General features: G+C 34.6%; 7 protein-coding genes and 1 pseudogene across 11 annotated transcripts; 7 read left to right on the top strand and 1 right to left on the bottom strand.

The window, feature by feature from the left end:
- The first annotated feature begins 5,626 nt into the window (after positions 1-5,626).
- LOC9313850 (S-locus-specific glycoprotein S13) lies at positions 5,627-7,965 on the top strand. The gene is made up of 4 exons (XM_021026225.1): positions 5,627-6,955; positions 7,189-7,359; positions 7,442-7,587; positions 7,686-7,965. The coding sequence occupies exons 1-4, from the start codon at positions 5,677-5,679 to the stop codon at positions 7,899-7,901; spliced, it is 1,812 nt and encodes a 603-aa protein (XP_020881884.1). The 5' UTR covers positions 5,627-5,676; the 3' UTR covers positions 7,902-7,965.
- A 214-nt stretch (positions 7,966-8,179) lies between these two features.
- On the top strand, positions 8,180-9,282 carry LOC110228035 (G-type lectin S-receptor-like serine/threonine-protein kinase SRK). Its single transcript, XM_021024093.1, has 3 exons — positions 8,180-8,537; positions 8,648-8,798; positions 8,885-9,282. The coding sequence occupies exons 1-3, from the start codon at positions 8,449-8,451 to the stop codon at positions 9,197-9,199; spliced, it is 555 nt and encodes a 184-aa protein (XP_020879752.1). The 5' UTR covers positions 8,180-8,448; the 3' UTR covers positions 9,200-9,282.
- Positions 9,283-10,723: 1,441 nt separating this feature from the next.
- LOC110228634 (protein HYPER-SENSITIVITY-RELATED 4-like) lies at positions 10,724-12,202 on the top strand. Its single transcript, XM_021026492.1, has one exon. The coding sequence runs from the start codon at positions 10,994-10,996 to the stop codon at positions 12,026-12,028; it is 1,035 nt and encodes a 344-aa protein (XP_020882151.1). The 5' UTR covers positions 10,724-10,993; the 3' UTR covers positions 12,029-12,202.
- A 769-nt stretch (positions 12,203-12,971) lies between these two features.
- LOC9312127 lies at positions 12,972-14,799 on the top strand (annotated as a pseudogene).
- A 1,095-nt stretch (positions 14,800-15,894) lies between these two features.
- Positions 15,895-17,792, top strand: LOC110228681 (AAA-ATPase At3g50940). Its single transcript, XM_021026683.1, has 3 exons — positions 15,895-15,986; positions 16,242-17,250; positions 17,334-17,792. The coding sequence occupies exons 2-3, from the start codon at positions 16,252-16,254 to the stop codon at positions 17,691-17,693; spliced, it is 1,359 nt and encodes a 452-aa protein (XP_020882342.1). The 5' UTR covers positions 15,895-15,986; positions 16,242-16,251; the 3' UTR covers positions 17,694-17,792.
- Positions 17,793-17,937: 145 nt separating this feature from the next.
- On the top strand, positions 17,938-21,065 carry LOC9312128 (disease resistance RPP13-like protein 4). Of its 2 annotated transcripts, none has more exons than XM_002876014.2 (2): positions 17,938-18,109; positions 18,356-21,065. In XM_002876014.2, exon 2 carries the CDS (start codon positions 18,367-18,369, stop codon positions 20,929-20,931), a length of 2,565 nt encoding a protein of 854 aa, XP_002876060.1. In that variant the 5' UTR covers positions 17,938-18,109; positions 18,356-18,366; the 3' UTR covers positions 20,932-21,065. The 2 variants fall into 2 exon arrangements, with proteins under 2 accessions (XP_002876060.1, XP_020882341.1); XM_021026682.1 differs by having other exon boundaries at positions 17,945-18,109; positions 18,350-21,065.
- On the bottom strand, positions 20,939-27,304 carry LOC9312129 (thioredoxin domain-containing protein PLP3A). Of its 3 annotated transcripts, none has more exons than XM_021026689.1 (9): positions 22,710-22,822; positions 22,541-22,640; positions 22,211-22,285; positions 22,059-22,106; positions 21,823-21,965; positions 21,668-21,740; positions 21,513-21,574; positions 21,332-21,429; positions 20,939-21,247 (listed from the first exon to the last, which is right to left on the bottom strand). In XM_021026689.1, the coding sequence occupies exons 2-9, from the start codon at positions 22,568-22,570 to the stop codon at positions 21,138-21,140; spliced, it is 639 nt and encodes a 212-aa protein (XP_020882348.1). In that variant the 5' UTR covers positions 22,571-22,640; positions 22,710-22,822; the 3' UTR covers positions 20,939-21,137. The 3 variants fall into 3 exon arrangements, with proteins under 3 accessions (XP_020882348.1, XP_020882350.1, XP_020882349.1); XM_021026691.1 differs by lacking the exons at positions 22,541-22,640; positions 22,710-22,822 and adding exons at positions 26,142-26,242; positions 26,440-27,304 and having other exon boundaries at positions 20,944-21,247; XM_021026690.1 differs by lacking the exon at positions 22,710-22,822 and adding an exon at positions 26,310-26,325 and having other exon boundaries at positions 20,944-21,247.
- On the top strand, positions 23,053-25,105 carry LOC110228683 (dehydrin Xero 2-like). 2 transcript variants are annotated; one of them, XM_021026694.1, is made up of 2 exons: positions 23,053-23,655; positions 24,910-25,105. In XM_021026694.1, exons 1-2 carry the CDS (start codon positions 23,226-23,228, stop codon positions 25,068-25,070), a joined length of 591 nt encoding a protein of 196 aa, XP_020882353.1. In that variant the 5' UTR covers positions 23,053-23,225; the 3' UTR covers positions 25,071-25,105. The 2 variants fall into 2 exon arrangements, with proteins under 2 accessions (XP_020882353.1, XP_020882352.1); XM_021026693.1 differs by lacking the exon at positions 24,910-25,105 and adding an exon at positions 23,668-23,839 and having other exon boundaries at positions 23,063-23,598.
- Positions 27,305-27,311: the final 7 nt, after the last annotated feature.

Genomic DNA, 27,311 nt, shown 5'->3' on the forward strand with positions numbered 1-27,311 from the left:
ATCTACGAGCTTAAACTTTATTATAGGAAATTGTTTGAATCCCCTAATTGATTTTGACTATCTCATACTTTGTTAAAATCCATGTTCAATAATTGCCATTGTCTGTGGAAAAATAAACCGTGCAAGTTCGACGATGATAGAAACTATAAACCCGATGTATTATTTAGTTCTCCTAATTTTTAATGTTATTTATAGTTTTTTATCTAAAAAATTAAAATTAGATACTTTTGAAAATTAAATGGTTTTTTTATCGGATTTTAATGAACAATGTACCGAATTATGGATACTGACAACATGTCGTATGTTAGTTGGTATATGTGGATATGCAATACATTTAATTGTTGTAGTTTACTATACATCAATAAAAATTGAGATGTATAACTAAGTTGTGGCCTATAGTTGGTGTAGCTATCTATCATTTTCCCCATACTAAACAAAGAATAGATATTGTATGTAAATTAATTTTGTTTATGTGGCATTTTCGTAGTTTTTCATACTTCCTCAAAAAAAAAATTGAGGTCTGAATTGTTGTCTATAGAGTGAAACCTTTATAAATTTACTCGTAAATTCTCTGGTCATGAATCGGGTAGTGTTAAAATTAACAAATTTCGATAAAATAATAAGATAATTGTTGTTATTGGATCCCGCACCCTGGATCATTTTTAGAGAAGGCGAGCCAACAACTTACAAAACAAAGAGGCCCATATTGCACAAAGGAGGTGGTCAAATCTTGACATTAGTGTGATTCAATTTATGAATTAATTATTATGGTCATAGGATTAAATTTGTCATTCAAGTTTATGAATTGATTATGAGAGTTATTTTGTAAGTTCATTCTGAAATTAATAGCCAAATAAAGACATCCTTGGATGAAAGTGAAGACTCCAAGAAAGGAGACTCCATCTTCTACTTTTTTCTCCACAATTTTAGACATAAACATTGTTTTTTTCCAATAATTATACTGTATACTACTAGGATATAACCCGCGGTACACCGCGGGTTAATTATTTGATTTTTTTGTTTTTATAAATTGATGAATTTATTGTGTATAATATTTTTTGTTGTATACCGCGGATCACATGCGTTGTATCTAAAATAAAAAATTTTAAGTTGTATTTGTTTTGTTTAGTGTTTAAGATTGTATAATTGTATTTTGATTTGTTATTTATAGGATTTCACCTGTGGTATATTGTCTCGTATTAATATTGACCCAAACCCGTCCAACCATATAATCTAAAATGAAATTAAACATCATTTTATAATTTTTTTAATAACACTTTTATTTAAATGTAATATAATTCGAGTTAATTTGAAAGTTGCTTTCAAATAGTTTCCATGTATATTTTTTAATTAGTGTGTGTTTTTGGACCAACCCGTAAAAACAATTTATAATTGTATCTTAAAATACTAATTAGGATTTCACCCGTGATATACTGTCCCATTTTAGATAATTGTAAAAATTAAAGAAAGATCCGAATGACTCAATTTCGGGTCTGAATAAAATAACGACATGATTAAATGCTCAATTTGTTCTTAAAAATGTTAATATAGATTACACACATATTTTTATTCATCGATTGAGTAATATATGTCCGTTTTAAAAAATTTGAATTGTAACATATGCAGAAAAAAAAAACTAAAATTTACTAACTATTTATATATTTTATAATAATTTAAAATAATATAAATATAAGATCAAATAAAAGTGAAATAAGAATCATATATTTATGTTTAAATTAGGTAGAGAGGTTTTAGGAAATTAGTGCAAATTTGTTATATTAGCATTAAATCATCATATTTGATTTTTTTATCTATAAAAATTATGGAGAATATACCATAAATAAAGCGTTTAAATATAGTAATTAGTTGAGAAAGTATATATATTTTAGATTTTATTAATTATTTTCGTTTTTTAATTTTGCCAAAATTTAAGAAAAGATCCGATTGAAGATTTCCGGGTCAAAATTAAACAAATTTGACCCGATTTGGGTACCCCAAAAACTGCTGCAAAAATGTATAGTAGATTTCTTTTCTTACACATCGAATTCTTGCTGCAAAGCTAATCCTATATTATTCTATCTCTACATTTTGCTTACATTTTCATGCTATTTACTATATGCAATTTGTCTTGTATTTTGATCTTGAGAGCTTTAGCCTACGAATAATATAAATACTTGAGTGTGTAAATCCGACATTCACAATAATCTTTTTTTTTGAGAAATTCTCTAAAATAGCACTAAAACAAGTTTTATGGACAAATATAACACACATTCAATAAACTTCCAAAAATAGCATTAGTTGACTCACTATTAAGTTTTTGTTTCAATAGTATTATCACTAGTTTATTTTTTTCAATAATACCATAATTTTCATATTAAAACTATTCAACCAAAATAAATTCTAAATATTATATTTGGATTCTCTATTTATAATTTAGGATATATATTTCCACCATTTAAAAGAGATATTGATTTATTTTAATATTGAATTTGTGTTATTATGTTTGGGTTCCTTATTTCTAATGTAGGATATATATTTCTACCATTTAAAAGAGATATTGATTCATTTTAATATTGAATTTGTGTTATTATGTTTGGGTTCCTTATTTCTAATGTAGGATATATATTTCTACCATTTAAAAGAGATTTTGATTCATTTTATATTAGTTTGTGGTATTATATTTGGGTTTCCTATTTCTAATTTAGGGTATATATTTCTACTATTTAATTTTCTTTTATTTAATTTAATATTAAATTAGTGTTTTCTCTCATTTTCGATTTAGTTAAGTTTAGAATGCTATTTTTGGAATTTTAGAAATGTGGTGCTAATTTTGGAAAATGAACTTTTTTGTGCTATTTTTGTCAATGGCCCTTCTTTTTTTGTTTTTATAATTCTTATGTAATTATATGGTTCCAATAATATCATAATTTAATAATCATAGAAATTTACATATGTATATATATATACACATATTTACATATATAAGATAATAGATAATATATGGGTTTTTCTAATATAAAATGAATTTTCGTTAGCTCTAACTTTTATTGTATAAAAAATATTTATATTGTGTTTTAAACTATCATATTGTAGTATCATTTATAACTTCTTCATAAAAATAGATAATTTATCTTGTAAGTTTTCAATTTTTGAATATGTATCCATTTTATTTTATTAGTCTTAGAGAGTGTTAAAATACGATAGCAGAGGTCATTAATCATAAATTTGAAAATGTATATCAATTGAATAGTGAATTCATTTATAAGATTTTTTTATTTATTGTCAAATGAGTTTTTTCTAAATATAAAATTTTAAATCCAAAACTATAAAATTTATAACATCCAAATCATTAATTTTAGGTAGAGCAAGTTGTTTACACTCATATTTTTGAATGTTAACAATTACACCTAGATTTTCTTGGGAGTTTCGGATCCGACTTTGACAAGCGTTGTATCCGTTGGCTTCTATTCCATGTCGATTTGAAAGAATAGTTATGTCCTCCCATTTGGCAGGTTTATGTCCGGCGTTTGCCGGTGGAATTTCTGGTTTGTAACCGGTGAATGTCCTCCTACACAATGGTATAGAGGTTTCACTTTAGTTTTTGATCTTGGAATCCATGAAGTAACAACTTTGCTTGAAAGATTTGGAGTTTTCAGATATCAAATTAGAAGTAAAGGAATCAATAACAACAATAGTAATCACAATCTTACCAAAAAAAAAAACAATAGTAATCACAAAATAATATATTTAAATAAAAAATAATAAAAAAATTTAAAAAAATTTGGTTTAGTTTCCAAAAAATTAAACTCACTTTCTCTCTCTTATTAATTGTGGACGAAAATTTAAAAAAAAATTCTAAAAAGTTGTTAACCAATGAGAATTGAAAAACTAAGATTTGATATCCAACTATAATTTTATCTAAACCAATCCTAATAAACTATTCTATATCAAAAAAATAAAAAATAATACCATTTTAATTCAAAATTAAAAACACTATAGTTTAAAATTTTTTTATTAATGGAGGATTTTAAGATTGAATTTGAAATTTCGTAAAAAAATTAAATTAAAATATTTAAGACTCAGTTTTGTTATAATATTTTCACAAATTTTGAAATATAAAACAAAATTTTATTTCACAATTTAAAAAAAAAACGATATTGGGCATTCATTTAGAGCAAGTTTCGGAAATATCTAAAGATTCTAAACAATAGATTGTACATATTAATTTCGAAATATTTTGTGTTTCTTTTTTTTCTTTCTCAACCGGATCTTCCTTAAACCAATCCATAATATATTGCACACAGTTTTTGAAATAATGTGAACTAATTATATTTTTTGCATTGAAAACAAATTATGCAGCAATAGCATATCACTTTTATAGATATGTCTCAAATTTTAGTTTTAGTCTAAAAAATCGAATTAATTATGATTAAACAATAAAAAGAAAAATATGCAAAATTTAGCTAGAAACATTAATAAATTTGTTAAAATATATTTATAACTTTAACAGCATACATATTAATCCGCAAAACTCACAGTATATATTGTAATATTGTATGATATTTAAAGGTAAGCAAGCAAGACTTTGGAACATAATTTTAATGGAATAAAATGGAAATAGAAATTACGAGACGAGATGGAAGGGGAACATATATTAAAAATCAAACTAAATACCCAGCTGGTATGAGTTCGGGTTATGAACACTATATAAAATAAATTTGTTTACACATAACCATGTACATACGTTTTCAGTTACACATACTCTATTTATGACAGATATGGGACCGTAATATTTTTATTTTACGTGTACGTGACAGGTTATGGGACAAAGAATTTATGACAGATACCGGACAGGATATGTTTCTGTTCCAAAATAGTTATGCCTTGCTAATATACATTAAATAACTCAAACTAAAACCGAATTCATATCCTATTTAACATATGTAATCAAACTGTTAGAACTGTTTTGATTAGTTAAGAAAATAAAAATATAACACTATTTAACTTTTGCAACTAAGTTAGTCTAGATCTTAAAATATAATTATGCACACAACTGAATTTTTTGTTCATTACTCTAACTTTATAATATTTATATTATTACGAAGTTCACTAATACAACAAAATATTTTATATTTTTAAAATCTATATAACAATTTCTATAAAAATATTTCTACACGTACGTGGATCCAGATCTAATACACTAAAATATATATTATAAAACAACAAAATAATCTATATTGAATTAAATTTTGTTAAAAAAATTTTAAAATATGAAACCCCGCACGTACGTGCGGGTCATGATCTAGTTTTAAATTAAAATTAGATGATATTTTTCTAGTGTAGCGGGAAAATATAAGTAAAAGTGTAAAAAATTTGATATTTGTGATTTGAATATTAGTAACCACTTTAGAATTCATTCAAAAATAAATTTAGGCACAAAGTTTTAATTATATAATATATGTAATGACATGTTGTTGAAAAATTAATATATATATATATAAAAAGTTAGTTGCAATTAGGTACCCAGCAAATGTAATGTTTCTTGGATAAGGAAAAATGTTGAAAATTTGAATGTATTAAATGTAAGGAAAATTCGATAAATAGTAGTATGTACATCATCATCCTTTGATAAACGAAAAGCAAGAGCACCAAATACCATAATTAAAACGGAGAGATATGAGAACAAGTAATTATGGTTATAATACGTTCTTAATATTTCTAGTATTCCTTGAGGTTTCTTCTTCGAGTTCAACGTATAGTTCAGTATCCACATCAGAAAAGCGAACTGTCTCATTCAACGAGACGATTGTGTCTCCTGGTAACGTTTATGAGCTTGGATTGTTGCCAACTGATCTGAATTGGTATCTCGGGATATGGCACAAGGAAGATATTTTTAAACAATTTATATGGGTCGCCAACAGAGATAAGCCCTTCTCCATATCAACCGGAACACTCAAATTCTCCGAAAACAACCTCGTTCTTTCAGATAAGGATAACTCTCATGTCTGGTCGGCCAATATGAACAGAGGAGGCGTGAGGTCTCCAATGGTGGCAGAGCTTCTTGACAACGGCAACTTCGTGGTGAAGGATTCCAATAATGATGAAGTTTTGTGGCAGACCTTCGATTATCCCACGGATACTTTATTACCGGAGATGAAACTGGGAAGGGATAAGAAAACAGGAATCAACAAAGTCCTTACATCATGGCATCCAGATGATCCGTCAAGAATTGGTTACTCCTTGCAAGTCAAAAACCAAGCGGGGCTCTTTGAGCTTTCTGTATGTGGGCAAGACACTTCAAAGTGCTTCTACCGGAGCGATCCGTGGGATGGAAGACGCTTTGGTGACATACCGCTTGATTTTTCACTTAACTACGTAAGCCCAAATTGGACGAGGAACGTTGAAGACTCCAACTTCACGTTCCTAATGACCGGCCAAAACAACAACTCGATATTGACAATGGAAGGCCGTTTACCTCAGATATTAACCTGGGAACCAGAAAGAATGATGTGGAGCTTGTCTTGGCATCCTTTAGATTTTTACAGTAAGTATCAGATATGTGGGCCTAATAGTTACTCTTCGAGAACGACTACGTTTTCAGTATGTACTTGTATTAAAGGATTCGATCCAGCTTTCCATGAGAACTGGTCGTTGAGGGATTGGCGAGGTGGGTGTGAGAGGACGACGCGACTTAACTGTACCGGAGATCATTTTTTACAGTTAAAGAACATGAAGTTGCCCGATACTAAAGATGTAACCGTGGATATGGTAATTGGAAAGAAAAATTGCGAGAAGCGGTGTCTTCGGGATTGTGATTGTACAGCGTACGCTTATGTCACTATCCTTAAAGGACATGCAGGTTGTGTCATGTGGACCGGAGCACTCAACGACTTCCAAAACTACAGTGTCGGCGGTCGAGACCTGTATGTCAAAGTGGCTGCTGCTATAGATCACGGTGAGTGCATCAATTCAACGTTTATTATCTTTGGGCTAATCCTGGCCCATTAGTATAAAACCCAAAATATATGTTTACTTTAGGCCCAAACCAATTTATGAGAGGGTTGTGGATATTATTATTATTAAATCATATAGTAATCTAGTTATGAAATTACCTAATTGATCATGGGAAATACAAAACTATTATATGGACAAACTTCGATTAATTTTTTTCATTTGTATTTTTATTAGGGGATGAGACGAATCAGACGATTACGACCAAAAATACAAAAAATAAGGGTATGGGCCGCACGTTGGAGGTTACAGTCATCATTATTATCGGAGTCGTGGTAGTGGCACTGGCTACATTCGCCACCTACTACTATTGGAAACAGCACAATCGTCGAACCATAATAACTCATGGTAAATATATACCGATACGTAACACTATAGTTTTAGTTTTTATCTTCTTTTTTTCTAACTTATTTTTTTTAATGCTTATTAGGAGGACCAAGCAAGACAATGATTATGAACGAGATAGCCCGACAAACCAGATGTGAATTCATGAATTTGGTACATGTTGCTGAAGCAACAAATGATTTCTCTGAAGCCAATAAGCTTGGAGAAGGTGGTTTCGGTGTGGTTTACAAGGTTAAGAATTTTACAATCTTTCATTATTGATAACTAGTAGTCTAGTACGTACTTATAATACAACTATCAATAAATCTGACTACATTATGTGATAATAGGGAACACTGCCTAACGGAAATACGGTGGCGGTGAAAAGATTGGCAATAACTTCATCACAGGGTTTTAATGAATTTAAGAATGAAGTTCAAACAATCTCAAGTGTGTTGCATATAAATCTTGTGCGACTGCATGGTTATTGCTGGGAAGATAGAGAACAACTCTTAATCTACGAATACATGGAAAACTCGAGCCTCAATTACTATATTTTCGGTTAGTATTCTTTTTTTATTGTAAATTTAATCTTTTTGAAATGAATTAATTTAAAATACCCTATTTACAAGCCGTCAAAAAAAAAAAAATGATATTTGAAAACTATCCTTGTTTTTTCGTTTGTTTGAAAACTGACTTTTCATATCTTTAATAAAATTTAAAAATTTGTTGAAAATATAAACTTGTATATAAAAATTAACAATTTTGGATAACCATGAGCTATTTAGTTATATAAATTTTTAATAAACATTTGAATAGACCCAGCTCAAAAACAATATCTTATTCTATACATTCAAAAACAAACTTAGAATTTGGGCCTTATTTAGAAACTGGGCCTGAATTTTGTTTCTATTGTTGAATCAAATAAATTAACTTAATACATGTTTTAATGATGGATCGGTAGATGAAACCCAAAGTTCATTGCTAAACTGGGAGAAAAGATTTTGCATTATCAAGGGTATTGTTCAAGGGTTATCCTATCTGCACAATTACGCAACACCTTCCATTATTCATAGAGATCTAAAGCCAAGTAACATATTACTTGGTAAAGATATGATCCCAAAAATATCAGATTTTGGGATGGCCAAACTTTTGGAAAATGACGAGATACAATCTACGACGGGTAAGGCTGTTGGAACGCGGTACGTAATCAAAATTACATCACAATGGTTTTAAAGATTTTGTCATAAATAATATTTTTAAAAATTCATAACACTCATGAATTTTGATTTTTTGTATTTGCACTACATAGAGGTTACATGTCTGAAGAATACGCGTTACATGGAAAATTGTCGGAAAGATCAGATATATTCAGCTTTGGGGTCACGCTTCTTGAAATTGTTACTGGAAAACGCAATATTGAGTATTGCAATTATTATCGCGGTGATAGTCTTCTTGACTACGTAAATTCTCAACCTAATTAATTTTATATGTTTTCATAAAAAGGTTACAAAAACTGAAAATGTTTTATTAATTTATTTTGTGAAAGGTATGGAGGCACTTTGATGAGGGGAACATTTTACATGTTGTTGATCCGAACTTTGTAGACTCTTCATTGGTAGAAGAGGAGTTATGGAGAACTATACAAGTGGGTCTACTGTGCGTACAAAATGATGAAGACGACAGACCAAGCACAGAATCCGTCGCTTTAATGCTGTCAACCTCGAAAATGGAAATACCTCTACCAAAGAAACCTAATTACTTCTACGCTAGATTAATTCGTGGTGAGATTGCCTCCTCATCGTCGGTCACTGAGTCTACATCCATAAATCAAATTACCTTATCGGCCATCAAAAGTCGGTGATGTGATGTAAAAGATTATTCTCTATTTATATTGAGTATGTCAAGTTTCTAAGAGAATTTATAATGTACCACAAGTATTGTTCCAAATTTTATAATATATAGCATGAGAAAATATTATGTATGTGATGCATAGATTCTATTTTATAGCTTAAATAGTTTAAAACAATAATAGAGAAATGTCGAGCTTTGAAACAAACAAAAATATCTAGAATTTTAATTCAGAAAATCATGTAACATCAGTGAGTGTTGTTCTTTCCACGGAAGAAGCAGATATTGATGCATGACTGCATGAGATATATACTAAACGCTGTCCAAAAGGTTTTAGGCCCCTCGTCATCCATTCTCCGGTAACTCTGTTTAGGCCACTTGACTCTTGATCAGTGATCCCAAGGTACTAGTTTCTGAATTTGTTTGAACAACCAGTTGTCTTAAGAAAGACATAAACTCATGTTTTAATAAAGAGCCTATACCAACTCTAGCTATAGAATGACAATTCCACGCGTCCAATGATACAAGAGCTAGAGATGAATATATATATATATATATATATATATATGCACTTTTACTTTATCTCACAATCAATATCATCAGAAGGAGCTTTCAATTCTTTAAGCTTCGAGGAAGAAAAAAAAAACATTTTGTGAGTCCACAAAAACCAAAACGAAAAGAGTATGAACAACACTCATGTATGCCTCTCACCAGTCCCCCACCATCGGTGAATCCTTTTCAGAAGAAAAGGCAAAACACAAGCATACACCATAATGTGAATGTCCTCTCTATCTTGACGCAAGCACACAAGTAAGCTTGCTTGCTTTTGGACGCATTCAAATCTCTAAGAGGGCTATAAAAGTATATATTATCGGACCTACATAAACAAGGTTATCAAATGAGGTGAGTACAGGTTTTGACTGTATTATTGGCCAACATCCATCTGCATCACCACCACTAACAAGCTTCGACCGTACGTCTAGTGAGGTTTATGGCAAAATTTGACAAGTCAACAAAATTAAAAAAAATGGGATAAGTTGCAAAATAGTCAGTTTTTTCAAACATAATTATAAAACTAGAACATTCACTATTTACAATTAGCAAAATATCCAATTTTCACTATTTGCTATTATTTGCAATGTTATTTATGAGTATACTACCGAAGTTATATTTGATATTTTAAATAAAAAGAAATACATAATGTGATTCTTATAACACATTTAATTTTAACGTACAGATGTACAAAAATATACATTTACAGTCATGCAAAATATACATTATATTAGCTGATTTAAAATGTGTATATTTCTATAAAAAAAAAAGCTAACCTTTAATACTTTTACTAAAAAACAGAGATTCTTCTACCAGAAAAGCCTTAAAATATATATTTCTTAAAAACGAATCTCTAAGAAAATCAAAAGAAAACAAATGTATACCCACATGTTAAGTGAGTCTTTTGTTTACTAATTCTTTCTAAAACTGCTTTTACAAGAAGAGTGACCCACACGTTAAGTCAGTCTTTGTTTACTAATTCTTTTCTTGTTTCTGTTTGACGCATGATCTTTGATTCTTTTCGATAAGTAAAATAAACCTCATGAACAAGTCATTGGAGCCCACTTTAACTCTATTTTTCTTTGTTCTTTCTTGTTTGTTATTATATTACTTAGAAACTTCCACGTTGTAACAAAGGAAGTATCCAAGCTACTTCCTTGCGTCCATTAGTCTCCACTCCGGTTCCCACTTCCCCACCAATTATAAATTCAGAGTGTTTGGGTTTACTCAAAAACACAAAAACATCCAAAACAAGATGAGCTCCTCTGACTCTTCTTCCGCGGAATCCCGTCTAGCCACGGCTAAGACGGTTCTCACCACCGCGGCTTCGGTGGCTGCAACCGCAATGCTGGCTCGATCTTTACTCCAAGATTATTTGCCTGACGAGGTGCACGACTATATTTCCTATGGATTCCGTTCCATCTTTGGTTACTTCTCCTCCCAAATGACAATAATCATCGAAGAATTTGAAGGTTTTGCTCACAATGAAGTCTTTGAGGCTGCAGAGGCCTATCTAGCCACCAAGATCTCTCCTTCTAATAAAAGAATCAAAGTGAGTAAACACGAGAAAGAAAACAACTACAATGTCACCGTGGAGCGTGACGAAGAAGTTGTTGACACCTACAATGGCGTCAAATTCCAGTGGATCCTCCATTGTCGCCATGTTGAGTCCAAGAACTTCCACAACCCACGGGATCTAAACTCGACAATGAGATCTGAGGTCCGATCATTCGAGCTCAACTTCCACAAGAAATTCAAAGACATAGCTCTTGAATCTTACTTGCCATTCATGGTGAAAAGAGCAACGTTAATGAAGCAAGAGAAGAAAACACTCAAGATCTTCACTCTCTCCCCAGAAAACATGTATGGGAACTACTCTGACGCGTGGACCTCTGTTTCTCTTGACCATCCTTCTACCTTCAAAACTCTAGCAATGGATGCAGATGTCAAGACAAGTGTGATGGAAGATCTAGACAAATTCGTAAAGCGAAGAGACTTCTATAAAAGGGTTGGTAAAGCTTGGAAGAGAGGTTACTTGCTGTACGGTCCACCGGGCACAGGGAAGTCAAGCTTGATCGCAGCCATGGCCAATCATCTCAACTTTGATATTTACGACCTAGAGTTGACCGCGGTTAACAACAATTCTGAGCTCCGGCGATTATTGATTGCCACTGCTAATCGTTCGATTCTTATTGTAGAAGATATTTGTTTTTGCTATTATGCAAGATGCCGATTGATTTGGATGACGTGGCTAATTTTCGAGGGTTTACCTTATTTGCAAAAGAGATAGCTGACGTGGCACAACGTAGATGAATTTTTAAAATCTGATGTGGATAGGCTGAGAGGCTTCAATGAACACCTTTTATTAGTAAGAGATTATGGCAGTTGATTTTATAGCCCAGCCATAAAATAACATCTTGTAACCAATTCATTGGGGTCTTAGTGAAATTGTAAAAGAGTCAAATTAAAGAGTCAAAGAGACAAGAGAAAAATAATTATTACCAAAAAGGTTTTGGCTCCCAAGAGATACAGAGACGAGAACACGTTCTTGTTCAAAGAATCAAAGGTGTGCTTTGGAGAAAAGGAATTGCTAGAAAAGTAAATCTTAGAAAAACAAATATTTTTATCAAAAAAAAAGAAATCTTCCTCTTTGAATGAAAAAATATGTTTGTTTTCTAATTTCTTTAGACCTCGTTGTCACTTGTATTATATAGGTGTAATCTTTTCGCTCAAGTTCTAATATCGTATCGAAGCAAAGTGAAATAATTTTTAGGTTTTGATTTCCGAGTTCTCTTCTCGATTTTTCTTTTTAATTATCTGCTCTGGTTCTTCCTTCTCAAGAAACGTGATTGCTTTAACTTAAGTTCGTAACTGCTTTTCTTCTCATGCAAGCAATCTCAAAGCCCTAGAGAAGTAGCTTAAGTAACCTAGAGAGACCAACTCGTTCATTCGTTTGTTAAGTTTTTGAGATCTGATCTCAATGGCGCAAACATCTCGTTCTTATCTAGTTTGTATGCGTATGAACACCGATGGAGGCAGAACACTTGGAAAACGAAAACAACCTCAAATTGTTGCGATTCATTGTTCTGCTGCAAAATATCTAGGTATATTCAAATCCCATTATATATACGTTCAATTTATTATATTTACACAATCCTGAAATTGAACTAGTACGAATTCCAACAGTTTTCACCACTGCGGCTTCAGTGATTCCAACAGTTCTCACCACCGCAGCTTCGATGGCTAATACCGCAATGCTAGCTCGATCGGTATTCCGAGATTATTTGCCTGACGAGGTGAAAATCTATATCTCTGAAGGCTTTCGTAGCTACTTTCGCGGCCGCTTCTTGCTTTACTTTTCCACTCAAATGACAATAACCATCGAAGAATTTGATGGATTTGTTCACAATCAAGTCTTTGAAGCTGCAAAGGCCTATCTAGCCACCAAAATCTCTCCTTCTAACAAAAAAATTAAAGTGAGTAAACACCAGAAAGAAAAAAGCTACAACGTCACCGTGGAACGTGATGAGGAAGTTGTGGACACTTTCAATGGCGTCCAGTTCCGGTGGGTCCTCCGTTGTTGCCATGTTGAGTCCAAGAATCAAAACTCCAAAGCCAAATCCGAGGTCCGATCATTCGAGCTCAACTTCCACAAACAATACAAGGGCATAGCTCTTGAATCTTACTTGCCATTCATGGTGAAAAGAGCCACATTGATGAAGCAAGAAAAGAAAAAGCTTAAGATCTTCACTCTCGACACAGAATGGTACTCAAACAGGTGGACCTCAGTTACTCTTGACCATCCTTCTACTTTCAAGACGCTAGCGATGGATTCAGATGTCAAGACAAGTGTGATGGAAGATCTAGACAAATTCGTAAAGCGGAGCGATTACTATAAGAGGGTAGGTAAAGCTTGGAAGAGAGGTTACTTGTTGTACGGTCCACCAGGCACAGGGAAGTCAAGTTTGATTGCAGCCATGGCCAATCATCTCAACTTTGATATTTACGACCTAGAGTTAACTGCCGTTAACAACAATTCTGAACTCAGGCAATTATTGATTGCCACTGCTAATCGTTCGATTCTTGTTGTGGAAGATATTGACTGCTCTATCAAACTAAATAATAGGACAAGTACTGATGAAGATGAACCTCCTGAGAAATCACGAAAGAAAAGGTGACACTCTCTGGACTGCTAAATTTCATAGATGGTCTATGGTCAAGCTGCGGGGAAGAACGAATCATAATATTCACAACAAATTACAAAGACAAACTCGACCCGGCCTTGTTAAGACCAGGACGTATGGATATGCACATTCACATGTCGTATTGCACGCCAAGTACTTTCAAGGTTCTTGCTTCAAACTATCTAGAGAACAAAGAGCACTGCCTTTTTAGCAAGGTCGAGGAAGGTATTGAGGCGACAGAGGTTACTCCAGCAGAGGTAGCTGAACAACTTATGAGGAATGACTCTGTTGATAAGATTCTTGAAGGTTTGATTGAGTTTTTGGAAGTTAAAAAGATTAAGAACGAACAAGCCAAGGCCCAAAAAGAGGGGGAAGAAGTGGAGAATAACAAGGAAACGACCAATAAAAAAGATTCGGTGAAGAAAAAACGAAAAGAGAAGTGATGGCAATGTCTAGAAGGAGAAAACATCGCCAGGCAGCGCTAAACAGTGTTGAAGCAGCAATTAAAAACGCAAGAATGCAGCTGAGAGGGAATGAGGTAGATGTGGCCCTATGGAAAGGGAAAAACAGTAGCTACCGCAACAGTTTCTCGACCAAAGAAACATGGGCGCAGATCCGCACTTCGACACCAATGATGGAGGGATTCAAAGAGATATGGTTCAAAGCTGCAACTCCAAAATATGCTTTTATCACATGGCTAGTGGTTAAAAACAGAGTAGCAACAAGGGAGAGAATGTTGACTTGGAAGCAGAATGCAAATTCAAGTTGTGTGTTCTGTGGGGTACCTATAGAAACAAGAGAGCATCTGTTTTTCATGTGCCCGTACTCGAAGACAGTTTGGGAAGAATTGGTTCTGGGGCTACTGTTGGATAAGTTCTCAGAACATTAGCAAGAGATCATGAAGCTTCTTAAAGGGGAGGGCTTTGGCAAGACAAAGACTTTCTTGCTAAGGTACACGTTTCAAAACTCTATTCACTCAATATGGAATGAGAGGAACAGAAGGAGGAGACACGGTGAACAGCCTTTACCAACAGAGATACTCGTCAAGTTAATTGATAAAAATGTCCGTAATCGGTTGAGCACAATGGAAGGGAGAGGAGCTTCAAGCGGACTCCAAACTTGGTTTGCAGCAAGGCTCTAGAGAAGACTCAGTTTTCTTTCTAATGTCTTAAAAATGCTTCGAATTGCATCGCATTAAGTTGTATAAAACGTTTATTTTTCTTTTGAATATAATTTAACTTTAAATTCAAAAAAAAAAACGAAAAGATTGATGATGAATTGGCTTACGATTTGGTTTATTTAAAGCTTTTAAACTATTGTTTTTCGTGTTTAAATTCTCTCTACCAAACGATGCACTCATATTAAACGTTTATTTTTTTTTGGACATTCAAAAAATAAATAAATATATATAGGCGGACTCAGGGCCGGCTCAATTAATTTGGAGTCTCTGCACAAATCTTAAAAATTAGCACTTTCTTCATACTAAATAAAAAATTTGGGCCTTTTTCATGCTAAAAATATCTTAAAATTTTAAAAATTACATTTTTTCATACTAATAAAAAAATTTGGATCCTTAAATTTACCCAAAAAAATTGGGTCCTGCACATTTGCTCCTCTCGAGCACCCCAAACGCCGGCCCTGGGCGGACTTAGGGATTTTCTAATACATTTTTCTTTTCTGATTTAAATAAACCTTCCTAGTTATATCTTCTTCCATACCCTCTTTTTCATGAAAAAAATATTTTCTAGCTCTTTTTTCTAAAAATTAATGATTTATATGTTCAATACTACTTATTAACTAATAACAATAAGTTGAGTTTAAAAAAAAAACTAATATCAATAAGTTTTAAATGAGAGATATTTGAATTAGTTTTAGGCAAAGCAAATAAATTAAATTAAAACAAACTATACTTACTAAATGGGCCGTAGATATTAGCCCACTATATACAATTCGTTTCACTTTTATCATCTTCAACCCAATTAAATATATAATTTTTCATCCCTAATTTTCTGAGGTATCGTGAAAGTTCAGTGATCGCAGAAGTGCTGGTATAGTGGTATCAAGGTATCTTCTCTTTAAGCCTCAAATTTTTATCTTTTTGAATTGTTAGAATTTCAATTTTGTTATTCATCATGGAAAACTTATATAGCATCGAATCAGATTTATGATACTCGAATTTATATCATTCCTTAACTTTTTCTGTAATCATTATACACAATCTTTTTTTTTAGGTTAATTTTTCTTGTTTCTGACTCTAATTTCTGTGAACTAACTTTACCAGTGATTTTTTTTTTGTTTTTTCAATTTATTATCGATAAGATTGAAGGAAATGAGTTCCTCTGTTTCATCCTCTAGTGAATCTCATCTAGCCACCGCCAAAACAGCTCTCACAGCAGTTGCATCAGTGGCTGCAGCCGCAATGCTAGCTCGATCAGTGGTTCAAGATTACATGCCAAGCGAGGTTCATGAGTTTATCTCTTACGGGTTTCGCAGATTCTTCAGCTACTTCTCTTATCAGATGACTGCTGTTATTGAAGAATTTGGAGGTTTTGAACACAATCAAGTGTTTGAAGCTGCAGAGGCTTATCTCTCCACCAAGATATCTAATTCCACTAGAAGAATCAAAGTGAACAAACTTGAGAAACAGAGCAATTATAGTGTTACTGTTGAACGTGATGAGGAAGTTGTGGATACTTTTGATGGCGTCAAGCTTAGTTGGATCCTTGTATGTCGCCATGTCGATAAAAAGGATTTTCGTAACCCGCGAGATCTCAACTCCACTTTGAAATCAGAAGTGCGTACTTACGAGCTTAGTTTCCGAAAGAAGTTCAAGAACATGGTTCTTGAATCTTATTTACCGTTTGTTGTGGAACAAGCTGCTTCTATGAAAGAAAAGATTAAGACGTTGAAGATCTTTACTGTTGATTCTTACTCCGTAGAGTGGACCTCTGTGACTCTCGACCATCCTTCCACGTTTCGCACTCTCGCTATGGATCCCGAGGTGAAGAAAAACTTGGTGGATGATCTTGATCGATTCGTGCAGCGAAAAGGCTTTTACGGGAGGGTGGGAAAAGCTTGGAAGAGAGGGTATTTGTTGTATGGTCCACCCGGTACTGGAAAATCAAGCTTGATCGCAGCCATCGCTAATCATCTTAACTTTGATATCTATGACTTAGACTTGACATCACTTAACAACAATGCTGAGCTCAGGAGGTTACTTATGTCTACTTCAAATCGTTCCATTCTAGTTGTCGAAGATATAGATTGTTCAATCGAGTTAAAAGATCGGTCTACTGATCAGGAAAACAACGATCCGCTGCATAAAACGGTGATGCATTTTGATTCACTATCACTTATGTTGTATGTCTTTTGCTTATTAGCATAACTAATGTTTTGGTTGGTCATTTTCAGGTCACACTCTCTGGTTTATTGAATTTTGTAGATGGACTATGGTCAAGTTGTGGTAACGAGCGGATTATAGTGTTTACCACTAACTACAGAGAAAAATTGGATCCAGCATTGTTGAGGCCAGGACGTATGGACATGCACATTCACATGTCGTATTGCACACCAGCTGCTTTTAAGGTTTTGGCTTCGAATTATCTCGAGATTCAAGATCATATTCTTTTCGAGCAGATTGAAGAATTTATCCGAGAAATTGAAGTTACACCAGCAGAAGTAGCTGAACAGTTGATGAGGAGTGACTCTGTGGATAAAGTACTCCAAGGACTTGTTGAGTTCTTAAAAGCCAAGAAACAAATAAATGATTAAAAAGCTTAGAAGAAATTGAGTAGTTCTCTTTTTTTTTACTTGTTTCTTTGTTAAATAACTATCATGCTATTATTTATTGGTTATAAATTTGTTGCAGAATATGTAAAAAAGAAGAAAAAAAAAATTCCTAAGGGAAATGTTGATATTATTTTATGTGGTCAGAGAGACCAATAGAATGTTGAATTTGTCAACTAAATCCTATCTCCGACAAAAAAAAAAAAAAAAGAACATGTCTTAAGTTTCGTAGTCGGCAGCAAGTAGTAACCAAGAAACCGAGTAAGGTTGACTCTTGACTTATAATTGTTAAACCATTGACTTCATTTATCTTTTAAGCTCATTCTTGAAACAAGTTTGCTAAAACGATCCAATGATCTGAAGCTTCAGATCCTCATCGGCTAAGAGCTAAGTCACACCTTGTAAGTGTTCTCTTATCATGAGATTGACTTTTACTTTGGTTAGATTTGTTTCGATGTTCTAGGATTCTACATGTTTCTTGAGAAGATAAGGATTAGTTAAAGATTAATCCAATCTTTGGTTATTGAGATTCTATAGTCGTTGGTTGATTGATTTTTAGAAAGTTCGATCTAATGATGATACACATAACCGATTGAATTATTGCTTGGAAATTGTGTAACAATTAGAGATATTTCTTGAAGTTGCAGGGTCTGAGAAAATGGTGGACGCTGTTGTAACAGTGTGTTTAGAGAAAGCCATGAACATCCTCGAAGAAAAAGGCCGAACCGTATCGGACTACCGAAAACAGTTAGAAGATTTGCAAAGGGAGTTGCAATATATGCAGTCTTTTCTCAAGGATGCAGAGAGGCAGAAGAGAACTAATGAAATGTTGCGTAATCTTGTGACGGATTTACGAGAACTGGTTTATGAAGCTGAGGACATACTTGTGGATTGTCAGCTCGCGGATGGTGATGCTGATGATGATGGTAACGAGCAAAGGTCATCAAATGCGTGGCTTTCGCGGTTTAATCCTCCCCGGGTTTCGTTGCAGTACAAGAAAAGCAAACGTTTGAAAGAGATCAATGAGAGGATATCGAAGATAAAGAGTCAAGTAGAGCCTTATTTTAAATTCAGAACGCCGAGTAATGTTGGAAGAGATAATGGAACTGATCGGTGGAGCTCTCCGGTGTATAATCATACTCAGGTGGTTGGTTTGGAAGGAGATAAAAGAAAAATCAAGGAGTGGCTCTTTCGATCAAACGAGAGCGAGCTATTGATCATGGCCTTTGTAGGGATGGGAGGATTAGGTAAAACTACGATAGCTCAAGAAGTGTTCAATGACAAAGAGATCGAACATCGTTTCGAAAGAAGGATATGGGTGTCTGTGTCCCAGACTTTTACCGAAGAACAGATCATGAGAAGCATATTGCGGAACTTGGGGGACGCGAGCGTTGGAGATGATCTTGGAACATTGCTGAGAAAAATCCAGCAGTATCTTTTGGGGAAAAGGTACTTGATTGTTATGGACGATGTGTGGGACAAGAATTTGAGTTGGTGGGACAAGATCTACCAAGGACTGCCTAGAGGACAAGGTGGTAGCGTTATCGTGACCACAAGGTCGGAATCTGTCGCGGTAAGGGTGCAAGCGAGAGACAAGACTCACCGACCACAGCTCCTCAGTTCTGATAACAGTTGGCTGCTGTTTTGTAAGGTGGCATTTGCAGCAAATGACGGTACTTGTGAGCGTCCCGAGCTAGAGGATGTCGGCAAGGAGATTGTAACAAAATGCAAAGGTTTGCCTTTGACAATCAAAGCAGTTGGTGGATTACTTTTGTGCAAAGACCATGTCTATCATGAATGGAGACGAATAGCAGATCATTTTCAGGATGAGCTAAGAGGAAACACTTCTGAAACTGACAATGTGATGTCTTCTCTCCAATTGAGCTACGACGAACTCCCTCCCCACCTTAAGTCGTGCTTTCTCACGCTTTCTCTCTATCCAGAAGACTGTGTTATACCAAAACAGCAACTCGTACATGGATGGATCGGAGAAGGTTTTGTCATATGGAGAAACGGAAGATCTGCAACTGAATCTGGAGAAGACTGCTTTTCCGGGCTCACAAACAGGTGTCTAATAGAAGTTGTTGACAAAACCTATAGTGGAACCATCATCACTTGCAAGATTCATGACATGGTTCGTGATTTGGTGATTGATATAGCCAAGAAGGATTCCTTCTCTAACCCAGAAGGCCTCAACTGTCGTCACCTTGGGATTAGTGGAAACTTTGATGAGCAGCAGATCAAAGTTAATTATAAGCTGAGAGGCGTTGTGTCAACAACTAAGACAGGTGAGGTGAACAAACTCAACTCAGACTTAGCTAAGAAATTCACAGATTGCAAATATCTTCGGGTTCTCGATATCTCGAAGTCAATATTTGATGCTCCTCTGTCTCAGATTTTGGATGAGATTGCAAGCCTTCAACACTTAGCATGTCTTAGTATGAGCAACACACATCCGCTGATCCAGTTTCCTCGTTCCATGGAAGATCTCCACAATCTTCAGATTCTAGACGCAAGCTACTGTCAGAATCTGAAACAACTTCAACCTTGCATTGTCTTGTTCAAGAAACTCCTTGTACTTGACATGACGAATTGTGGATCACTTGAGTGCTTCCCCAAGGGTATTGGAAGTCTCGTGAACCTCGAAGTACTGTTGGGATTTAAGCCAGCCAGGTCCAACAATGGGTGCAAGCTCAGTGAAGTGAAAAATCTCACAAACCTCCGGAAACTTGGTCTTTCTCTGACTCGTGGCGATCAGATCGAAGAGGATGAGCTTAATTCTTTGATAAACTTAAGCAAGCTTATGTCCATTTCGATCAGCTGCTACGATAGCTACGGCGATGATCTCATAACTAAAATTGATGCGCTCACTCCTCCACACCAGCTCCATGAGCTTTCTCTACAATTCTATCCTGGAAAGTCGAGTCCATCGTGGTTGAGTCCTCACAAGCTTCCGATGTTGAGGTACATGTCAATATGCTCAGGTAATTTGGTGAAAATGCATGAACGATTCTGGGGAATTGAGAATACTCACTGGAGAATCGAAAGTTTAATGTTAAGTTCGTTGTCGGACCTAGACATGGACTGGGAAGCGCTGCAACAGTCAATGCCGTACCTGAGGACCGTGACCGCAAACTGGTGTCCAGAGCTAGAGTCTTTCCCAATCGAAGATGTCGGCTTTAGAGGCGGAGTGTGGACGAAAACACCACTGCACAGAACCTGATGGCACGTTTAAAGCAACTAAATCAATGTTTATTAAACAGTGACAATAAGTTGGTGTATTACATATACCTTGATACAATGTAATGTTGCATTTGACCGTTTGGATTTCATATCGCAATTTTCTTTTCTAATAAACATATAACAAAAGAGAACAAGGGCAAAACAGAGACTAGCATCAATGGCAGATCTTTGATATCAACTGCTTGATCAGTCAGAATCAGAGTCCAGATTCTCTGAAGACCTAACAGATCGCCGTATGCTCTCTTGATATTCGGCGTCTTCATCATCTTCCTCTTTCTTCTTCTTGCTGAGCATTCCTGTTAAAGATTTGCACTCTTTAAGCAAAAATTCTCTTAACTGAGTTCTATTTATAAAAAAGGTGGGTGTGAGATTCTTCATACCCTTTTTAACCAGTACGTTCTCTAGTTTATTCGTGGTGAAATCGTCCTTAGTGCCCAGATCCTGGAACCCAACTAGCCTATCCATCGTGATTCCCTTGCTAAGAATGATAAAGAAACTCGTATTTTATTATACACCTAACAACAAGCCCTGTATGTAAGAATGAATAGAAAGAGGCAAAACCTGAAAAGCACAACGCAAGGCAACGTCTTTATTGCAAGCTTCGTGACAAAGAAAGGAGCATTCTGCAATTATTTCAGCCAAGCATTAGCTTCAGCAAAGGATTGTTGAAAAGCCATTTCCTTTTTTCTAACTTAATCAAGTGGTTCTTCACTAACCTCTGCGTCCACTTTAATGAACTTTGTGTCCACATGTCTAGGTGCAAGAGTCTTCAGATGCTCGTCCATAATCCTATAATGATGCAGTCCATATGTTTGATTATGAGCTCACATATCAGAAGACGAACAAAAAATAAGCTGATGAGAGATCTTACTTGCACCGGTAAAATTCCTTATGGTAGAAATGACATATCACTTTCTCACTCCTGGTGACTTCACCCAAGAAATCTCCTTCGCTTACCTCTCGATATTCACCATGTCCTTGTCTTTTAAACGCTTCTCTCTTCTCAACTTCTCTCTGTCAAGATAAAATCTTGAAGGTTTTAGTTCCTACCAAAAAGCTGCATAATTTATTATTATATAGGCCACAATACAATGCCAAAGATATAACCTTTAGTGCTGCAATCCTATCTGCGTGCAACCTTTCTAGCTCTGGATCCTACAGAACATAAACAAATAAGTCTACCATAGAGACAGAAGCTTAAAACTCTTACACACCGCAACAAAATAAAAACAGTCACAAAAAGCAAAAATTGTACTTACATCCATAAGTTCATCAAGATCAACCTCTTCATTAACAGGATTTGATCCTTGCGCCTTCTCATTGGCAAGAACTTCCTACAAAATCCATATAAAGAACTCATCAAAAACATACAAGTAAGTACTCACAGGTTATCTACACAGACAAAAAAACATCAAAAAAACACATAAAGTCTATCACTTTAACAGACATCAAACACTGATCAATTAATTCTGTGATTAGCATATGCATAAAGAAAGAAACCTACCAAGAGCATATGCTTGAAACACGTAACCATAGATATAATCGAATTTGATGGATTAACCAAAAACTCAAAAGAGAATATTATTTACCTTTTGATAATTTCTTGCAGCTGCCGCCATTACATTTCCGAAGCTAGATTCGAGAGAGTCGATTTGACTGCATCCGGATCCATCTTTTAACACCAAAAATCTGAAACAACAACACGAAAAGCATTAGGATTCAGAGATAAAATGAAAGCTAAAACTTAAAAAATCATACCTTTTTCAATTCCTTCCTGATGCGAAGAAGAAAAAAAAACACAGCTTGAGATATCGAAATTAAAGCTTTTTGTTTTTTTTACTAACGATTTCAAATCTGGAGCGCCCAAAAACAAAAAAAAAAAAAAAAGATGATGAACAACAAAGATGGAAACACACCAGACGACATCGTTTTTCGGTTTGGTAAAAGATATGTATTATTGGGCCTTCCGTATCTAAAGCCCATTAGGCCCAGATATATTTACGTCGGTCGCTAACAACTACTACTACACCGACGTCTTTAGATGCCATGTGTGTCACTTTAATCAACTAAGGATTAAATCTATTAGTACTTTTGTGATGTCGGCCAACACGTATTGAGTAAAATATCTATATGTTGAATTCCTATCCAAAGTGAAAATTTGCGGTTCTATAAAAGTATCATTCAAGAGCTCATTAATCTTCATCGATCAAAGTCTTTAATTTCATCTATAACTAACGAAAGAGTAACAAGTTTATTTTATATTCGAAGAAGAAAATGGATTCTTACCAGAACCAAACCGGAGTGCCAAAGAAGGGGATGACGGAGAAAATCATGGAGAAGCTACCAGGCCATGATGGTGCTACTAGCACCGGCGGTGTACACCCCGAGAAGAAAGGGATGCCGGAGAAAGTTATGGAGCAGCTACCAGGTAATCATGGAATTCACCAGACTGGAACCAACACGGGCTATGGTAACACTGGCGGTCTTCACCACGAGAAGGAAGGTATGACGGAGAAAGTTATGGAGCAGCTACCAGGTCATCAGGGGTCACACCAAACTGGTACTAATACTAATGTCGTTCACCATGAGGAAAAAGGTATAGCTGAAAAACTTAAAGAGCAGCTACCAGGTAATCATGGAACTCACCAGACTGGAACCACTGCAAATCATGGTAACACTGACGTTGTTCACCACGAGAAGAAAAGTATGATTGATAAGACTAAAGAGAAGCTTCCCGGTGGTCATCACTAAATTTGCTTAAGACTATTAAGTCTTTGTGTGGTGTAATAATATGATGGTGTGGCTTTTCTATTTAAAAATAAAATAAAAAGCAGACTAGTTATTAGGTGGTTTTTAATAAAGCACGTTATGCAGTGTTTCCTTTTGTTGTTTCGCTAACTAATAATATATGTAAGTGATTTGTGTTGTTGAATTAATATAAAGTATTTACTATTTACTTTCAACTGTACTAGTTTTTGGTTAGTTTCGATTTTCCGTTTTCTTTTGGAATTTTCTGACGATGTAAAGCAAAATTCGATCGCTCATTAGTTGTGAGAACACCTCCAGTAGAAGGTTTTTAAAATTAAAATAACAAAAAAAAAAAAATTTTAAAAAGACAGTATAGGTTTTCATTTACAAACCTGTGAGTCTTGTTTAATTTTTTTTTTTTTTGTCAATATTTAGAATTTTTTTACACCACTTGTTTTACTATAATTGGATCAACTTTTTATTTAAAAATGAATTAAATAACAAAATTATACTAAATATATTTATAATATTGGTTTGGAGATGCTTTGGCCTCTGAGGCGACCTTTTATTTTTTAAGTAATAAATAATATGATCAAAAGATGAACATCAAAGGTGGAAACATCAACAAAACGACCGCGTTTGTTCGGCTATATGGATTATTAGGGTTAAAAATTTAGGCCCAAACGGCCCAAATAAGCTATTTTACGGATATTTAATTATAAGATGTGTGGCTGGCTGGTTTATAACGGACATGTGACAATGACATGTGTCACTCTAACCACAAAACGATTGTCTAACGTAAACGCCACGTGTGTCACTTCAACACGATTTGATAATGTATGTATAAAAAGTACCATTCAAGAGCGTATGAATCATCATCAATCATTGTCTTAATTTCGTCGAGAATAATTTTGTCTATAGCTAAAAAAGGCATAAGAAGTTAAGTTTCAATTGTAAAAGGAACATGGAGTCTTACTAAAACCAGTCCGGAGCGCAGCAGACTCACCAACAGCTTGTGTTGAAATGATAAATTGTTTTAGAATTTATTTGAACTATTTTCAAAGTAGAGCACATATTTAAAAATTACTAGATAAAATATGGAAAGTGTTGCAACAATTTATAGCATTTAATGATATTCTATTGATTTAACACGTGTATGCATGCATGATGGAGGACGATGGACTAGGTGGAAGGAGGAGGAAGAAGAAAGGAATAAAGGAGAAGATTAAAGAGATGCTGCCGGGTCATCACGAATCCAACAAGACTTCTTTAGGTTCTACCACGACGGCCTATGATACCGGCACCGTTCACCACGAGAAGAAAGGCATGATGGAGAAGATCAAAGAGAAGCTTCCGGGTGGTCATCATTAGTTTCATTTTAATCAACTTGTTTGCGTATGTTATATAGTAGTATAGTACTGTGTGTATTGTACAAACTAATAATTTGGTGTGGCTCTTAACCAAAAAGAATATGACGTAGTTACGCTTAGGGTCGTTGCATGTAGGCTTGGGCACAAGACAAGTACTTGCTGTTTTTCAAGTACTTGTGACTCGACTTGACTTGTACAAGTAATTGAAATTCCGGCTTGTTACTCAACTTGTTTGAGCAAATACTTGCTATAACAAGTACCGGTTTAAAATCTTGTTACTTGCAAGTAACTTGACCCGGCTTGTTACTTGCAAGATAACTTGACTTGACTTGTTACTTGTAAGGTACTTGTTATTTGAAGTCTTGAACTAAAAAATTTAAATATAAAAACAATCTTATACATATTACAAAACATTCAGAATTTTAAACATCATAAAATCACTAAACATTAAAGTTCAAAACATCATAGAATAACAACACATTCAAACATCCAAACCCTAAAAAATTTCTGAAATCGAAAGTCTTCTCTCGATTGTTCTTTTGTTATTGGGTTTAAAAGTAATTGAGTTTAATAGGCTTTATATATTGTATTGTTAGTTGTTACTAACGTTGGCCTTTATAGTTTTAGTTTATAACGTTGAGCTTTATAGTTTTAGTAGTTGGGTTTAATGGTAGTTGGGCTTTATAGTTTATATCTTGTAATATAAAATGGGGCGAGTAACGGGACAACAGGGCGAGTAACGGGACAAGTATCAAAACGGGATTTGATCCTTGCGCCTTCTCATTGGCAAGAACTTCCTATAAAGAAATCATCAAAAACATACAAGTACTCACAGGTTATCTACACAGCCAAAAAAACATCAAAAAACTCATAAAGTCTACAACTTTTACAAACATTAAACACAGATCAATCAATTAACATATGCACAAAGAAAGAAACTTACCAACATCATATGCTTGAAACACGAAAACGTAGATATAATCGAACAATTTCCAAAAAATTTAGAGAAAAAGGTAACTATGAAATCGAATTCGATGGATTAACCAAAAACTCAAAGAAAATTTTTTTTTACCTTTTGATAATTTCTTGCAGCAGCCACCATTACATTTCCGAATGCTAGATTCTAGAGAGTCGATTTCACTGCATCTGGATCCATCTTTGAACACCAAAAATCTGAAACAACAACACGAAAAGCATTAGGATTCAGAGATAAACGAAAGCTAAAGCTTAATAATCATACCTTTTTCAATTCCTTCTATTAATTAAGAGAGTTCTCATTCCTTTCATTAGGTAAATGTACAACTTATATAGTCTCTACACTAGGTTTAACTAATTAAGAATTACAATTAGATCCTTAAACTATATCACACCTTATACACCCCCTCAAGATGGAGGCAATTCCTTGACTCCAATCTTGGAATTGAGTTCTTGAAACCTTGGTCTTGGTAGCGGTTTTGTAAGTGCGTCTGCCAATTGATCTTTAGTTGATACATAAGAGACTCGAAGTGCGCCAGACTGAATATTCCCACGAACAAAATGATAGTCAAGAGCAACATATTTCATTCTCGAATGGAAAACTGGATTGGCACATAGGTATGTGGCTCCCATATTATCACAGTATATCACCGGTGCTGTTGGCAAGGAAATTCCCATTTCAAAGAGTAATGAGCATATCCACCGTAGTTCAGAGGCCGTGTTTGCGACAGCCCGATATTCAGCCTCTGTGGAAGATCGGGCTACACTCTTTTGTTTCTTTGAAGACCACGAAATCGGACTGCCGCCAAAGTAGACAATGTATGCGTTTGTGGAGAGGTAGTCATCATTATCTCGTGCCCAATCTGCATCGGAGAAGCTTTTTGTTGAAACGGGAAACTTGTCTCCACGAATTGTACATGCCTCGATGCGAAGAAGAAGAACAAAAAAAAGCACAGCTTGAGAAATCGAAATTAGAGCTTTTTGTTTTTGTTTGTTTACTAACGATTTCAAATCTGGAGCGCCCAAAAACAAAAAAGATGACGAACAACAAAGGTGGAAACATACCAAACGACATCGTTTTCCATTTGGTAAAAGGTATATATTATTGGGCCTTCCGTATCTAAAAGCCCATGAGGCCCACTTAAGCTATTTACGTCGGTGGCTAACAACTACTACTAGACCGACGTCTTATCTTATTTAGATGCCATGTGTGTCACTTTAATCAACTACGGATTAAATCTATTACTTTTGTGATGTTGGCCAACAC

This window comes from Arabidopsis lyrata (genome assembly GCF_000004255.2).
Source record: "Arabidopsis lyrata subsp. lyrata unplaced genomic scaffold ARALYscaffold_5, whole genome shotgun sequence".
Classification (NCBI taxonomy): domain Eukaryota; kingdom Viridiplantae; phylum Streptophyta; class Magnoliopsida; order Brassicales; family Brassicaceae; genus Arabidopsis; species Arabidopsis lyrata.